General features: G+C 38.8%; 1 protein-coding gene across 1 annotated transcript in view; it reads right to left on the bottom strand.

Moving 5' to 3' along the window:
- The window catches only part of CNN1 (calponin 1), a 35,224-nt gene extending 17,338 nt beyond the window's left edge, over window positions 1-17,886 (bottom strand). Inside the window, exon 1 of the mRNA XM_026679623.2 lies at window positions 17,748-17,886. Within this exon, the coding sequence (XP_026535408.1) occupies window positions 17,748-17,810 (63 nt within the window). The 5' untranslated portion in view covers window positions 17,811-17,886. The remainder of the gene's footprint in view (window positions 1-17,747) is intronic.
- Window positions 17,887-18,607: the final 721 nt, after the last annotated feature.

Below are 18,607 nucleotides of genomic sequence, written 5' to 3' on the forward strand. Positions count from 1 at the left end.
CTTTCCCCGACTCCTGTTTATTTTTCACCCAAATGTTTATTACTGCAACTTCTCATTCGGCTGGGAGAGGAACTTGATTAGAGTGCTTCCACATGTCAAATTTGGTTCAGATTGTGAATTCCTGCAGCTGCTGGTATTTAAAAAGCCACATCCAAAATATGTGCATCAGTAAACTCAGGCAAGTGTTCCTGTCAGGTGTAATCTGGTTCAGGGTTTGGACTGCCCAACAGTATGATTTGTTCACTGGTAAAACTTTAGTTTAATGCAGTGGTGGCAATTCTACCGGTTTGGCCCAGTTTGACCAAACTCTGAGGATCATCTGTGAGCGAACCAGTTTGCTCCAACGATCAGCTGCTGGGCCTTCCCACCCACCCCGGTTCTATTCTTATCTTTATTTCCTGGTTTTCAAGCTCAGCTGCTTTGTGCGGCACGGCGGATTGCCATGAGTCAGCTGTTTTACACACAGGGCTTGCAGCAGAAGGGGAGTTGCAAATGCTGTGCATGCGCAAAGTGCACGTTTGGTGTGTGCACATGCAAAGCGTGCACTCACACTAAACCAGTAGGAAATTTTTTTGAAACCCACCACTGGTTTAATGGAGACAAGTGGAAAAAGCCTATTGCCATGCTTGAACTTTAGACTAGACTAGACTAGACTAGACTAGACTAGACTAGACTAGACTAGACTAGACTAGAATAGAATAGAATAGAATAGAATAGAATAGAATAGAATAGAATAACAGAGTTGGAAGGGACCTTGGAGGTCTTCTAGTCCAACCCCCTGGTTAGGCAGGAAACCCTACCCCACTTCAGACAAATGGTTATCCAACACCTTTTTTAAAACTTCCAGTGTTGGAGCATTCATGACTTCTGGAGGGAAGCTGTTCCACTGATTAATTGTTCTCACTGTCAGGAAATTTCTCCTTAGTTCTAAGTTGCTTCTCTCCTTGATTAGTTTTCATCCATTGCTTCTTGTTCTGCCCTCAGGTGCTTTGGAGAATATAGCTTGACTCCCTCTTCTTTGTGGCAACTCTTGAGATATTGGAACATAGCTATCATGTCACCCCAGTCCTTCTTTTCATTAAACTAGACATACCCAGTTCCTGCAACAGTTCTTCATATGTTTTAGCCTCCAGTCCCCTAATTATCTTTGTTGCTCTTCTCTGCACTCTTTCTAGAGTCTCAATGTATTTTTTACATCATGGCAACCAAAACTGAATGCTGTATTCCAAGTGTGGCCTTACTAAGGCATTATAAAGTGGTATTAATACTTCACATGATCTTGATTCTATCCCTCTGTTTATGCAACCTAGCACTGTGTTGGCTTTTTTGGCAGCTGCTGCACACTGCTGGCTCATATTTAAATGGTTGTCCACTAGGACTCTGAGATTCCTCTCACAGTTACTACTATTGAGCAAGGTACCACATATACTGTACCTGTGCATTTGATTTTTCTTGCCTACATGTAGAACCTTACTTTTTTCACCATTGAATTTCATTTTGTTAGATAGCTCCCAATGTTCAAGTCTGTCAAGATCCTTCTGTATCTTAAGCCTATCTTCTGGAGTGTTGGCTATTCCTGCCAGCTTGGTGTCATCTGCAAATTTGATGAGTTCCCCATCTATCCCCTTGTCCAAGTCATTGATGAAGATGTTGAAGAGTACTGGGCCTAAAACAGAGCCTTGGGGTACTTCCCTCCATGTAGATGCAGTTCCATTGAGGACTACACTTTGGAGTGCTTTGATCAGCCAGTTACGTATCCATCTGGTGGTGATGCTGTCTAACCCACATTTTCTACTTTATCTAGTGGTAGATTACGGTTTACTTTGTCAAAAGTTCTGACATTTTTTTAGAAAGCTTTCATCCGGGGTTCCTGGCAAGCCTTTGCTAAGGCTTGGAGAGTTGCATAGGGGAAAAGATCCACTGCAGGCTTTTCTTCTGGTTAAATGGGCTCTTCTAGACTTTATTTGTTCTTTAGATGCAATAAAGCCAACCAGCTTTCCTCATATACTGGCAAATGAATGTGACATTACAATAGCAAGCAGTATTTTGCACTAAGCAATACAAAGATGATGCAGAATGCACACAACTCTCTAGTGCAGGGCTGTCAAACTCCCAGCCTATGGGCCGGATGCGTCACGCTCTGGCCTTGCCCACACCCGGTTTAGCAAAGGGGAAAAAAGTCTGGATACGTCACGTGATGCCGCCGTGATGACGTGAGTTTGACTCCCCTGCTCTAAGTGCTAAGTCACCTTCGGATTATGCCACCTGTGCTGTGTTGATAAAAGTGACTACAGTCCTCCAACATCATGTTTCTTAATCTTCTCATGACAGTAGGTGCTTTTATTCATGAAGAACACACATGACTGGTTCTTTTAAAAAGGGGTAAGGATTAAAACCAAATGCACAGGTATAGAATAGGTGATACCTTGTTCAACAGCATTAACTGTGAGAGGGATATAGGAGTCCTAGTCGACAACCACTGAAATATGAGCCATCAGTGTGCTGCAGCCACCCAAAAAACCAATGCAGTCCTAGGCTGCACCAACAAAGGGATAGTATCAAGCACATATGATGTGTTAGTACCAATTTATACTGCACTGGTGATATTGCACTTGGAATACTGCATATGTTTTGGTCATCACAATACAAAAAAGATGTTGAAACTCTAGAAAGTGCAGAAAAGAGCAATAAAGATGATTAGGAGATGGAAGGCTAAAAATACACTGAACTGCTCTAGGAACTGAATATGTTTAATGAAGAGAAGGACTGGGGTGACATAACAGATAACACACAACAGATAATCAGAGTCTTCCAATATCTTAGGGGCTGTCATGAAGAAGAGGGGGTCAACCTGTTTTCCAATTCACCTAAGGGCAGGACAAGAAGTAGGCTGTGTTTTGTAAATATTGAAAAAAAGTTTGGGTAATACACTACATATTCTCTTACACTTAATTGCATTAATTATAAATGTGGGTGGGATGGAAATGAACATTATCTTTTAGAGTGCATGCTTTTTCTTTCTTTGTTATGCACAAACAATTAACAAACTTTTAAAAATATGTAAAAAAAATTAGAAAAGAGGCAAATATAAAGCTCTAAAAACAAAGTTAAGAAAGAAAAAAAATCTATATACTTATCAATAATCACTGATTTCCCAATGAATATGCTAGCATAATATAATCAGTTAAAAATATTGTTGTAAAGTGTCACATGTTCCTGTCATAATCAGATGCATTGCTGCAATCCTTTGTTGGAAAACCCAAAACATATCGCATATTGCCAACCATTCCTTGACATGGGAATAACACACATTTCTAATTTTTTTAATATGATTATTTTAGCCATCCCTAGCCAAAGCACATTTGGGAATATGAATTTTTAAAAAACTGTAACATATCCAACCATTTGATTGTGAGCACTGAATATGGATTTAGCCTGTGGCTCTATTCAGTTCAGGATACAGGTCCTGCAGAGGAAAACCTTGGTGGCAGTGGAAAATAGCTTGCAGAATACTGTAAAAATGTTTAAGTTACATTTGTGTTCCACACAGCATAATTCAGAGAACATTCATACCAAAATGGAGATGAAAAAATATTTGCAAAAGTACAATAATAATAGTAAGTATAATTAAAAATGGGGCAAGAAATTAATTGGGTCAGGATTGGCTGATCATGAAGATGAAAATAGGAACTAGAGCCTGACTGACAGGCACATAACCTAATTAATAATAATCTACATTACAAATATTTTCTTTCAGTTATCGTTTACATCCTATTCTTAGGGTTTGAACCTTAATTCCCAAACAGCTTCTTTTTCAATAACGAATCAGCTGTCTTCAGATAAATCTTTATTGAAGCAAAAACATAAAAACAAGATCAAATGTGGAAGAACCCAAAACAATTCAGTGAAGACCTAAGTATTATAGTATGCATGGAATAATCTTCTACACATCTATACTCAAAGTCATAGAAGCCAACAAGACCCATGATTAATCAACAGCAGCAGTTTGGATAAAATCTCCTTTATGTTGAGATTGCCTCTGGAATGTCTTCATGGATACATCCATGATATTTTCTAGGAAACAATACAGAAATGATTTGATACCACATTTTTTAAAAAATAAGTAGCCTAGATGGCAACCTTAGTATTTGCCACCTAACTACTATCGATAGTTAGGTTCAACTCTGTTTAATTTTTCTATACTCTGGTATAGAAACTTTGTGGGAAAAGGCTTTATTTGATATAACAGATAAAGTAGAAAAAATAATTTTGGACAAATAACTGGTTATAGTTTGAAACTTTGTGGGAAAAGGCTTTATTTATACATTAGATAAAATAGGCAGAATATAGCATGGCCTTGTCTCTGAGGAAGGATATCCATATGCTTATTCATAGATGGCCTCCAGTGAAAGAAAAACTGTTTTTACAAAAACTGTTTTTTTTGAAAGCTGAACACAGCTTGGAAGCCGATGAAGAGGTTAGCGTGACATCAGATTCAGTCCTAGATAACCTCTGCTAAAAGATATATGTAAATCATCTAAGAATTCAGATTTGCAGATCTGGGGACTAATCCAAGGCTGGCCAGGCAACCACTTTCATGACTAAAAAGTAACTTGAAACTCTGCCTCCAACAAAAATGCAACTGCTCCTCGACATTTTCTTCTGCTCCCATCCTGGCCACAGAAGTTCTCCAAACCGCTGATTAGGAGGCTCATTGTGCTGTCCCAGCCAGTCTATGGGAATTGGATAGTTACTTAGGAATTATGAGCTGTCCCCTTAAGGGAATGCATCATGGTAAATGTAGTTAAAGGTATCCTGGGAAATGTAGTTCATGTCACGTGGCCAATTCTGTAATCCCAATTGGTCACTAATTTGACCCTTGATGGGTTGGGGGAGTTTTCCTCACTTTTGCCTGAACTCCCTGACTCATGACAGCTGCTTTCTATCGCTACGAGATGGGTTAGGAGATAACCATCTTTTACTTTTCTGTATTCTGCACAGTAGTGGATTTTTAAGCTGTGCAGATGCAGATAGATAAACTCAACAAGACGTCCATAACAAAAGTACATTTATTGGTTCATCAGGTATTCTCATAACTCACATTTATGATGAAGTTCTTCTTTAATGACAAATCCTTTGCATATCTGCCTTGTAGTAAAAGATGGTTATCTCCTAACCCATCTCGTAGCGATAGAAAGCAGCTGCCATGAGTTAGGGAGTTCAGGCAAAAGTGAGGAAAACTCCCCCAACCCTTCAAGGGTCAATTTAGTGACCAATCGGGATTACAGATGTGGTCACGTGATATGGACTACATTTCCCAGGATACCTTTAACTACATTTACCATGATGCATTCCCTTAAGGGGACAGTTCATAATTCCTAAGTAACTATCCTATTCCCATAGACTGGCTGGGACAGCACAGTCATACTCTAGAACAGGGGTGTCAAACTCATGGCCCACAGGTTGGATGCATCACATACTGGCCATGTCCACGCCTGGTTTAGCGAAGGGGAAAAAATTGTGATACGTCATGTGATGACACCATGACGAAGTGAGTTTGACACCCCTGCTCTAGAAGCAGAAACTGCAGAAGTGCACTGAAACTGCAGAAGTGCACTGCTGGATCCTATGTGATATTGTAGAACTCTTGTTTTGTTCTATAGAGCTCTGAGTTTTTGAGTAGCGGTTCAGATGTTAGAATATTAATAATAATAATAACATAACCTGAAAGATAGATTGCTAGTCATTACTGACATTCTGAAATGTATCTCCTGTGTATATTCCATATTCCTTGAATGTTCCTTATAGAATATATAATTGTGGCTGCACCATTATATATTCTATATGTTTAAATTTAAAAATTATTAAACCTGAAATAAAAATGCTATAAAATCTCATTTATACAGTGTGATGACTATAGCCATTGTGTAATTTGTCTGCCTGCTCAGTTTATTATCCAGGGGCTTCCATCTTCTTAGTCTTCCTTCTTATGATTCATTATTTTTAAACTGAATTTGCATCTTTTCAGACAGAGGGTAAAGTAAGATGTGGCCATCCAAGATACCCAGCAAGCCTGGTGGATTTCTTACAATATAGGCATGGAATCCTCCATGGCACACAGTGACCTCTCTGTGGAAAAGATAAAATAGTGGATAGCTTCTGCCAAAAGTAAACGAACAAGCAGTCAAGAAATGTGCTGCTGACTACCACTTTTTGTGGTTACAGCAGCCACAAAAGCCATGGAAAAGATGTTCAAATGCCATGATGTGTCTATACCTACAAAGATCAGAATCAGGCAAACAATGGTGTTCCCTGTGACACTTAATAGAAGTGAACATTGGATTTTAAATAAGCAGGACAGGAAGAGCATTGATGTCTTTGAAGTTTGGTGTTGGAGAAGACTCCAGAAAATAGCATGGATAAAAAAAACAAACCAATGGCTCATTGAACAAATCAACCCAGAGTTCTTGTAAGAAGTACAAAAGACAAGACTCAAATTATCCTGCTTTGGACACATACCCAAACACCTAACTCTCTGAAGAAGGCCCTCGTGTCAACAAAAATGGAAGGAAAGAGAAGATGGGAACAACCAATAGCAATGGATGGACACAGTTACAATGACAGTGAGGGCACCATTGGGAGACCTGAAGAAAATCTATCTATCTGGTTGCTCTGAGTATAGAATGACTCAATGGCACATAATCAATCAGTCAGTCAGTCTCTAGAGCTGAAACATTAGTTACAGATATACTTTCCTCACTTTTGAAAAAGGAAGAGCGTTAAAGTGTTAAAGTAACATACAAATCAACATTCTGGAGTGTGATTTGTGAATAAACATTCTGGAGTATGGTTTGGAGCAAACATCTGCATGCGTTATGCATAACACAAAGTGATTACAGGGCACAGACAGAAGAGTAACTTCTTTTAGTACTTAAATCCAAGTGAAGAGTTAAAAAGCAAGTATAAACATTCTCAAGAAAAAAGCACAGGGAAAGTTGCTTGAAATTAGGAAAAACTAGAGGGGAGAGATCAGATATGAAAGATCAATATAAATCTAGAAAGGAATATATAAACCAGAGACCTGGCTGTCTCCTAGCAAAACTATAATTTTTCCCCAAGTAAGACTGCCACTATTAGGAGACCAAGTAATTAGGAAAAGGCAAGCTGTTCTATTTCATCTTATGTGAAAGGGAAGGCTGTGTTTGATCTCAGTGACGTCCTGATTGCCCAGCACTGTTCTTCTCCATTCTTGGTGCTTGGCATGAATGCCTTAGCTGAGAACAAGAACTCAAATGCATTCCTTGGGCCTTTCCTCTCTCTGGATATGAGGCAGTTTCATACCATCGGCTGTGCCAGGGAATTCTGCCAATCCAAACATGTTGTGTCCCCTCTACAAGGAATTCACCAAACTTGGGAGAAAAATTGAGGGCATACTTGTCACAGATCCACAAAGATTTATCTCTTGGTTGGGATGTTTCAAAGATCAGGTCTAGCTAAATAGAGGTGGGACTTATGTGGAAGTTTAGCAAATGGAGGACTATGTGTTAAGCCTGTGGTCAAGACTCACTTATTTGTTCCTTTTTAATATTTCTCAGAGAATGAACTAGTTGTTACAGAAACAAAAGAGTGAAGAAAGAAAGTAGCACAGTGTTGGCACTTTATCTCTTACGTTATTAGAACAGCTTTCACTGTTGTGCCCAACATTACACTTTCCTTTGTTATCTATACATGTAATAGTGATTAGACTGGAAAAAACAATGTTAAGAATTCTATTTTGATGTGTGTCTTGTTTTGTTCATGTGAGTCAGCTAAACTTATTTTCTCTGTTAATTATAGGAATTTATCATATAGCTAGATTTGGAGTTATCAGAAGGTGATCTAGGAACATCAAAAGGGAAATCTATTTAAGCAACTTTTTATTGGGTTATTTTTTAACTGTTGTGAGCTGCCCAGAGTCACTTTGGTGAGATGGACAGCTATGTAAATCAAATAAATAAACTAACCACAAAAGCTGTGGGGGGAAAAAAATACTGTAATGCAGTTTGCCTTCACGTATATGTCTCACAGAATCAAGATAGCGCTATATTTTAGTGGAAGTACCCCACTGCTCTTCCAACAAAAGTTAAATATATCATTGAGATCAGATCCATGGCTATTTATATTTTTATATTGTAATTTCTACATTAAATTTTACAATGGCTAAAATATCAGTTGTTGTTCAACCAAATGCTTTCTTTCTTCTTCCTGTCTCTCTCCCTTTTTCATTTTGTATCATGTACTTTAGCTTTTTTATCTTTTGGTGCATATGGAGCACTTACAAAAATTGAAGCATAAGCATTAAGAAATAATCAAATTCATGTTAAGTGAGTATTCATTCCACTGTTTTGATTTAGAGGGATGAAAGTTAAATGCTTCAAATATTTTGGATTTGGATTTATTTATCACTAAATTCTTAGCATTTTTAAACCCAAAATCATGGAACTTTCCAAACTTTATGGGAGCTGTACTTTCCTTAAAATGCCTAGAGTGTTTGCAGTTGTACCCTGGGAGGCGGGGGCTATTTAGAAGTATGGGACATAATTAGTCAGTCTCATTGTTAAGAACCAAGAGAAGGGAAATCTCCAGGGTAATATCATGAACTTCTCATACAAACTAGCTGGTGCCTGAAATAATTCTAAAGCATACCATGGGCAGAAAGTGTCTGATATGCCTGTATTAAATAACAGAAGTGCTCTTCTGACCTTACGCAAATAGACACAACTCATGCAGTCAGAATACTGCAGAAATTAGTTGCAATTGCAAATATGCGTACCCAGGATTCTGTGAATTAAAGGAAAAAAATGAAGCTTATCTATGTAAAAACTTAGATCCATGAATAAAGATACGGGCCTCTGCTGTTAAGGATGTTTAAATATTTATGTGGAAGTATGTAATTTGTATTGTGGCTAATCCAAACTCGGGTTTCAACTGTCAAGTTGATCCATACAGATTACAGTTTGAAACTGAATATAGCAGTTGCATCTATTTTCAACATATTAATTCCTGGAAGAAATTTTGAATATTGGATTATGTATTCTAAAATAATTAATTGGGTAAATGTGCAAGCTTGCAACTATCATACAATCAGTTCTAAAATCAAACTTAAATTGTATAACTAGAATGTAATTCTTCCACTCTCATATTCACAACATTTTAAAAGAGAAAATAGAGCTACTATAGTTGAATGCAGAAATCAAGATGTTGTTAGAGGTACTAAATTCTTGTAAAAAACATCTAATTATTTCCAGCTATCTACTCATTTTCCAGATGTCTGCACTCCACATATGGTAGGATTGTGGAATACCAGCATATCAAGAGAGAAGCAACTTAGTGATACCAAGTAAGAATTGGCTGTTAAGCCAAACACCTTCTTCCCTTTTTTTTGTTTAAAGTTTTATTTGTTTTATTAATATAATGTATAAAATTCCATTTCAATCAAATGATGTGTTGTCTGGGTACAATTAGTTTTAGGTGATCATAATCAAGTTGTTTACAATAACATTTATCACAATAATATTAATATTGTAGTAACAATAATATTCTGTTTGTGCATTTTAACAAATTTCCATTTTAACACTTATCCTTTTTATGTCCCTTTCTTTCTAACTTCTGTTTTTATTGTTTAGCCATCAATAAAACAAGTCCCATGTCAAAAAGTTTTAGTTTCTTCTTTGTCCTTAATAGTAAGTGTTAGTCTATCCATTTCTGCACATTCTAATATTTTCTGAATTACCTTCCCGTCTGTCAGGATCTCATCACACTTCCATTGTTGAACATATACAATTCTAGCTGCAATTAATACATGTAAAGTCAAGTATATAGTCTCTTTATCATATTTTTCTGGTAGAATGGCCAATAAAAATATTTCTGGTTTCATGTCTATATGCTGTTTTATCATTTTTCCAACCAGGTATGTATTTTTGTCTAATATTTTTTAACTTGTGGACATGTCCACCACAGTGGTGGGATTCAAATTTTTTTACTACAGGTTCTGTGGGCGTGGCTTGGTGGGCGTGGCAGGATATTGTAAAATCTCCAGTCAGAGGTGGTATTTGCCAGTTCTCTGAACTACTCAAAATTTCTGCTACCAGTTCTCCAGAACCGGTCAGAACCTGCTGAATACCACCTCTGGTCCACCACATATGGTAATATGAACCAGGTGTTTGATTACATTTCCAACATTTAGCGACATCTATCCTTATACATTTTCGCTAATCTTGTTGCTGCAAAATGCCATCTGTAAAACATTTTATACAAATTTTCTTTATATGCAGTTAACATAGTTTGACATTTCTATCTGGCACTTGTATAATTCTATTGCAAAAATTTTTAGCCCAAACAATCATTGTCTCAAACACCTTCTTCCTTTATCAGTTACCATCAACCCCTGCTTTGAATAGTCCCTCACATATTGCTGATTGGTACTAATGTTTGTATGATGCAGAAGGAACATTTGGACTCTACTCCAAAAGCTAGAAAGGGACTTTGAAGGGACTGCTTGAAAAATCAGCTAGTGTGGTGATAGCCCCTTGTACAAACTAGGCTTGGGTATTATTTTAGAGAGGCAATAAATACTAATTTATGGGTTCCAGGATGTGCAGCTACAAGAAATGCAGGCAAGACTGTTGGAAGCTTTGGCTTTTGTGGCTGATTATCTGAATTTATCACATGGTGTTCATGGGACATTGTTCTCATAGGAATGCCTGTCACAGACTGTACTGTGTTTTAAACTTTGCTTTTGATCTAAGCAGGGGAAGCAAGTTTGGATTGGGATGTATTCCAAACAATCTCTGACAGCAGCTTCATAGATGCAAACAATTGCAAGTCATGGATATCAAGCAAAAATGTTGCCAATAGCAGCTTCTCATGCCAAGCACTGTAAACATTGTGCTAGAAACTTCTCTTGCATTCTTAAAAGCATCTCTAATACTTTCATTTCTTCTGTTCCACAGCTAGGGTCATGCCACATTTGATAAAAAGAAGGCAACAGTATCAAAATTTCATAATGTCTGTAATGTTGATAAAGGAAGAGGCGAATCCCTCTGAATCAGACACCACAAATCACCAAGAGATTTGTGTCTAGGGACATTTTCTAGATAAGCCATTCCATGGGTGCTTGTTGCTTTGTCCTGATTAGCCTTGTTGTAAGAACCAAGAAGAATGTATTTGGAAAACAACAGGCTCAGTGCATCTGAAGGGCTTTAAAGTAAAACTGGAAGGGGAAGGAGACCATTTTTTAGGACCAAAACTAAATCATAAACCCTAAGAAAACAAATCAGAATAACGTAATAAAATAGTTACACAGTTGGAAGGAACCTTATAGGTCTTCTAATCCAACTCTCTGCTCAAGCAGGCAATCCTATACCATTATAACCTCCAGTCCCCTAATCATCTTTGTCACTCTTCTCTGCATTCTTTCTAGTGTCTCAGCATCATTTTTATATTGTGGCAACCAAAACTGGACACAATATTCCAAGTATGATCTTACCAAGGCATTATAAAGTGGTATTAACACTTCGTGTGGTCTTGGTTCTATAACTCTGTTGATGCAGCCTAGGACTCTGTTGCCAGCTGCAGACAATGAGTAAGAGGGTGGGGGGGGAGAAGAAAGGGGCACTCAGGTACATTAACAGAAGATGCAGAAAACAAATATAGGGTCAGCATAAAGGGCTCAGATGCCTGTACACTAATGCTAAAAATACGGGGAACAAGCAAAGAGAAATCCTGCTACATAACAGCAGATACTATATTGTTGCTTTTACTGAAACCTGGTGGGATGAAACCCATGATCGAAACACATTTTAGAAGGATATAAATTGTTCAAAAGCAACAAACCCAACAAAAGAGGAGGAGGAGTTGCATTGTATGTAAAGAATTACTGCACTTCTACAGAAATATTCACATTACCAAGGCTGAAAGCCTTCTTGAAAGTATTTGGGTGAATATTACAGGAAAAGGAAATGATATTGTTATAGGTTATGTACTATAGGCCACCTAACCAAATAGAGGAAATAGATTAACTTTTAGCTAATCAGTAAATTGAGGTGTACAGGAATTACACCACTAATAATGGGAGACTTTAGCTACCCCGACAACATCTGGGAGGCAAACTCTGCAGCAAGTTGGAAATCAAACAGGATCCTGAAGTGCCTAGCTGACAACTTTGTTAGGGAAAGATAGAGGAGAAACTAGAGGGTCAGTTATACTAATGTAAGTTTTACTAATAGAGATAAATTGGTTGAGGGAATTTTGGGGGATAGTGACCATGTCATTCTAGAACTTGCCATGATGCAGGCACAGGAAATTGAATCAAGTTATTCTAATGTTATAGATTTTAAGAGAGCTGACTTCAACAAACTAAAAGAAAGATTAGGAAGAATTCCATGGATGGAAATCCTAAAGGGGAAAGCAACTCAAAATGCTTGGGAAACTCTGAAAAATGAGGTTATAAAAACTCAATCTGACACAATACCACAGAGAAAGGAAAACAAAGACACCCAGGTGAAATCAGCCTGTTGCATAAAGAACTCTTTGACAAACTGAAAGAGAAAAAGGACAGAGGGACATATAACTAATAAGTCCAATCTGCAAGGATAAAGCCAGGGAAGCTAAGGCTTTCAATAAATTAAGACTTGCAACAAATGCCAAAAATAACAAAAAGTTTATTTCAATATGTAGGAAATAAGAAGAAAATCAAGGAAATGATCTGTCTACTAATGGGAGAAAATTACAAGAAGGGATGGCAGGGAGAAAGCAGGACTGCTTAATTCCTTCTTTGCATCTGTCTTTATACATAAGGAATAAATAGCCCAGCCTATCCAAAGTGGAAGACGGAACAGGAATAAGGTGAAAATCGGCAAAAAATTTGTAAGAGAACACCTATCCATTTTAGATGAGTTCAAATCACACGGATCAGATGGTTTACATCCCAGGATTTTGAAGGATTTGGCAGATGTGACCTCTGATACACGGAATAAAATTTTTCAGAACTCCTGGAGCATGGGGGAAATGCTAGAGGATTGGAAAAGAATTGATGTGGTTTAAATTTGCAAAAAAAGACAAAAAGTGGAACCAGGAAACTGCAGACCAATCTGCTTGATATCAATTCCTGGGAAAATCCTAGAAAAAAAACAGCAGATTTCTGAGCACTTAGAAATGAACAGGGTGATAGAAGACAGCATGGATTTGTTAAAAACAGAAGATCATGCCAGACAAATATTATTGCTTAAAGTGATTAAATTAGTGGATAACGAAACACTGTGAATATAGTATACTTGGACTTCAATAAGGCATTTGATAAAGTAGGCCACAGTCTACAATGTGGGATAGACAGTACCACCACCCGATGGAATTGCAGTTGGCTGACCAACTGCACTCAGCATGTGGTCCTCAATGGAACTACATTGACATGGAGGGAAGCATGGAGTCGGGTAATTCAAGGTTCTGTCTTGGACTCAGTACTCTTTAACATCTTCATAATTAACCTAGATGAGCAGATAGAAAGGGAACTCATCAAATTTGCAGATGATACCAAGCTGTGAGGAACTGTTAATACTTTGAAAGATACACTCAAGTGAAGGATTTTGACAGACTTGAGTATTGGATCCTATCCAACAAAATGCAATTCAATGGTAAAAAAAATAAGGTCCTGCACATAGGCAGGAAAAACCAAATGCACAGGTACAGAATAGGCAGTATCTGGCTCAACATTAGCACTTGTGAAAGAAATCTAGGTGTCTTGATGGGCCAACACTTATGTATGATTCACCAATGTGCTACAGCTGCAAAAAAAAACCCCAAAAGCGGATGTGGCCCTGGGCTGCATCAACAGAAGAATAGCATCAGGATTTTGAGAAGTGACAGTACTGCTTTATACTGCAGTGGTTAGGCCACACTTGGAATATTGCATCCAGTTCTGATAACCAAGATACAAAAAAGAGATGCTGAGGCCCTAGAAAGAGTGCAGAAAAGAACAACAAAGACAATAATCACAATCTGATGGTAAAAAAAACATGCAAGTTTCCATGTTTTTTTTTCTTATTATGGGGATGTTTGAAAGAACTGGAGATATTTTGAATTTTAATTAAGTTTGTTCTTTCTGTGGTTTCTTAGTGGATTTCTTTTTATTCTCCCTGAAAATTCTATAGAATTATAGAATTCAGTTATTTCAAAATCTTACATCAGTTGAAAGTGTTAAGATCTGCTTCTTTGCTTGTAGATGTTTGAGATGAAGATTGAAACAAAATACAAAATATGTGCACAGGGCACCAGATACCTATGTAATTGGAAGAAAGTTTGGTATTTTAAAAACCAAATGACTTTTTAAAAATTCATTCTGGATCTTAGGATCCAGAATTGTTCTGAAAAGATATTGATTTTTCCTTAAGAACAGAAAAAAAAATTGCAATTAATGATGTTAATATTTCAGAGTAACTAACAGGATGAAAGGGAGAAAGGTACCACTTCTCCTTCAGGAAGTCTGATTCTCCTATTCCAGAATTAAAAAAAATATATTTCATTTTGATGGCTACATATGGGTGTTTATATCATGAAGGGGAGGATGGACCTTTGTCTATATATCTCTCTGTGTGTAAATGTGTGCATGCACACATAAATATGTCTACAAACGTGTGTGAAGGCTATGTTGATGGTTTCTCTTACCTGGTATCTCAGTGCAGCCCCTCTGCTGTCTGTTAAAATGTACACCCTGCCCAGCCATGCCCTTATTTAGAACTAGCCTTCAAAGAAACCCCAAAACTGACCATATATGGTGAGTCTGTTGCTGCCGAGACTCCAGCAAAGACAGTGGGGAACGCAGGCTAGAGAGGAGCCATGGAGGGGGAAGGAAGAGTCTGGTCTTTGGCTAGAACCATCCCTCATGGGAAAGGCAGGGCACCAGGAGAGAAGTTGGGGCCTCCTGGTCAATCCACAGAGGTTCTGCTCTCTCTAATCGATGAAGAACTGCCAGGGAAGCTGTCTCATCCTCAGCCAAGCCGTGATCCATCTAGCTCAGTGACTGGGGATAGGAGACATTCCTGAGTTGTTCCTGACCGATGAGGGAGTCAGTTGGAGATGCCAAGTCTTGATATTCACTGACTCTCTGGACAGTATCTATTCAGTATCTGATATTCTGATCAGAGCTGGACAGATGCTCTTACTTCCAGGGAGGTCTGTAGATGAGTGCTCCCCACACAGATTCAAACAGTCAGGCTAAGTTAAAAGGACAGAAATGTAGGACACTTTCCTGCCTAATAGTTTTCACTACAATCCTCATAGTCCTGATGAAGCTTTCCCTCACAGATTATAAAATGAAAGGAAGAACACAAGTCTGGGGTTGATCTACTGCAGGGAAACTTTCTACTCGATTGTAACTATGCAGCACTTGTACTGGTGGGAGGAAAGGGTATTGGGATGCCATTGGCCATTCCCTCAGTTTCTTTTATTTTAATTATGTTTTCCCTTCTGGAAACCACCTAAAGTAGCAGCTAAGGGTCCCCCCCAAAATTAGGAGTTTGTCTCTCCCCACAATTCAAGTAATAGCTCTATGTGTTCTGTTACCTTCCAAACGGCGCCTCAGACCAATAATCAGAAGTGGCTACCTCACTTAGGGAAGAGTCAATGATAGCAAATGGGAGTTCCGTCACATCACGGCTTCCTGGGCTTCCCGCTATTTTGCTAATCCATTTTAAGCACTCTATGAGTATTAGCTAATCCATTGAAATCCCATCATTCTGTCTGCATCTGAGGCAAGAAAAAGTAACAGGGTTCCCTGAACATGCTAAGCCATAATTACTCAGCCTCTATGGGGTGGAACACATGACTTATGGAATAGCACATTCATAAAATCATACAACATAATAGTTGAAAAGGATCTTGGGGATCATCTAGTCCAAACCCTTGATTATATCAGGAATTTATACTCCGCCATCCCCAATAGATGAACTGTTGGCTTCTGTTTAAACAACTCTAGCAAGGGAAAGGCCAACATCTCTCAAGAAACATGTGAATCCTGTTGGCTCTCTCCTCTCAAATCTCACCTCCAAATTAACTGATGTGATATAGGCCTGTAGGAAGAGACTTTATGCAGACAGAGGTACAAAACACCTCTGTATGCAATCTGTGTATGTATACATTAAGATGAGAAGCAAGCATTGTAATAGCAAAAACTCATTAAAGTCATCTCTGAACCTCCAAAGTTCAGTCTGGTCTATCCTTTGTTCAGGGGTGGGATTCAAATTTTTTAACAACCAGTTCTGTGGGCATGGCTTAGGTGGTGGGCATGGCTTGGTGGTCATGTGACTGGGTGGACATGGGTTAGTGGTCATGTTATTGGCTGGGCATGGTCTACTCAATATCACTCACATCAAGACACGCATCTCCTCGCCTGGCCTCTCATGATTGTGGGGATGCTGCAACAGTCATAAGTGTGAAAAATGGTCATAAGTCACATTTTTCAGTGCCATTGTAAGTTTGAATGGTCACTCCACACAAGCAAAGTACCAGCAAAGGAAGGGAAAAAAACTCCAGAGACGTTCCTGAGACAGGAAGTCTCGTCCTGCCAAGAATGTAATAAGGGTTAGGAGAGGCAGTTTCTGTAAGCAACACCAGAATGTTTCCTTCCTGCCTTCCTTACAGGATTAGGCCAGTAATTTCTTCTAACAACCGGTTCTCCAAACTGCTTAGAATGTTAACAACCGGTTCTAGCGAATAGGTGCAAACTGGTAGAATCCCACCCCTGCCTTTGTTGCAATATTGCTTGGGATTCCACATGTACCAACTTGAGTATACCGAAATTAATTTTTGGAAACAATAAAAAGATCAACAGTAATCAGAGTCTAAAGTTGACTTATTTTGAATTAAGTTCTGTGTACTTAACATAGAACTCACTATAAAAAACAATTTTATATTTATCTCTTTGAAACTGCTTCTGTAATTATGACAAGTGCCCAGCATTCCCCCAGTCTGGTGCTGCCCTAATATATTGTTCATATTAGTGAACAACTCTAATGGGGTGGTATGACACTGGGCCAGGGATTGGAATTATCTGTTGATGCAGAGTCCTGGGCTTTGTCTAGAAGTTTGTTGCTTTCAAAGGCCATTACTTAATATTTAAAACACAGCTACAAACTGGCTGGAATGTTTATTCACATGACCAAAAGCTATCCTCTCAGTGTTCAACAAACAGACCTTATAAATATCTTGAAACAGAGAATCAGAACCCTCAAGTATAAATTCTCTTTCTGTACTGTTGAGGGCCAAAAGTTGCATCATATGTATTGTGCTGTATCTGTAAAATGGGTATAATCATAACTTTCCAGACATAGGATTAGTAAAAATGCAGCTCATGGGTACAAACAGGTTTTTTCAATATTCCATTCTCTCTATGCCTGCTCCAAAGTTTACTCTATAGTTTTCCCAGCCTCAGTCCACTCTTGCTTGTAATTATTCGGATACAGGAGAACGTTACTTTGAAATATGGAGACTGAAAGGAGAGAATGTCTGTGAAATGCTTGGAATGCTTGAGAGGAGCTGCACCAAAGCAGGGCATTTCTCTCCCTTTGTGCCTGGATTTTTCATAGAGGCAAACAGTCTTTTGCGCTTCTCCAGTCCTATGATTAATTCAACCCGATCCTGGACTTTAAAAAGTACCATTCCACAGGGTACTCAAAATCCCTCTCTCACACATATACAAACACCTAGCATCTTACCTTGCTCTTGACCTCAGCTGACATGCCGTAGGCTGGGCCCCTGTTGAAATGTGTTGCAGACATAACGGGGAGGGGGCGTGTGGTGTGGTTGCTCAGTGCGGTTCTCTGCTTCCCTGATTGCACGTCAGGTCTGACTCTCCAGAGCTTTCCCTGCAAGAGTTTAAAAACTCTTTGCTCTGACACTCTCCCCCTCCTCCGGTCTGAGGAGTCCTTCCATTGGCTAGGCTGCGTGGCCAATCGCCACCTGCCAAGGATGCTGATGTCAGCCTGATGGTATTAAGAAGCAATTGTGTCATTTTTTCCACCTTGAGGGGCTTGGGGGGCATCCAGTTTTGTTTCCTGATGGATGGAGACTCTAAATATTTACAGAAGCCCAAGCATGTGTGAAATGGGGAAATGGCGATGGATCTGATTGGCAGAGCATCCCCTACCCATGGTTCTTTCTCCCTTCCAACGAATGCTGCCTTGCCTCCTCCACTACTTCTGCATTATTCCATTTCTAGTTCATGCTTCCATGTAGCCCTTCTGCCTTTCACAATTCCCTCCCCTCTCTCCATTGTAGTAGCTTTGAGCATCGAGATCACTCACTTTCCTTTTCATGCATCCAAGCCTCAAAAGAATGAGCTAGCAAAACAAAATCCAGTCACTCAGAGGGTAGCACTGTCTGGCTAAGCCTCCTTGACTCTACATTAGTTCCTTTTGCTTTGTCTTCTTCTCCGAGTTTTGGGTCTCTTGGCTTATTTTGGCACTGGCACTTGGCGTCTTTCCTTTTTTAGCAAAACACTTTTGCAAACTATCATGTGAGCCTCAAAAGTTTAACTCTTCATTCTTCTCCAGCAGCAACAAACAGCTGCTGATCC

This window comes from Notechis scutatus, chromosome 2 (assembly GCF_049901735.1).
Source record: "Notechis scutatus isolate UNSWTSFEM ecotype Mainland chromosome 2, rNotScu1.2, whole genome shotgun sequence".
Classification (NCBI taxonomy): domain Eukaryota; kingdom Metazoa; phylum Chordata; class Lepidosauria; order Squamata; family Elapidae; genus Notechis; species Notechis scutatus.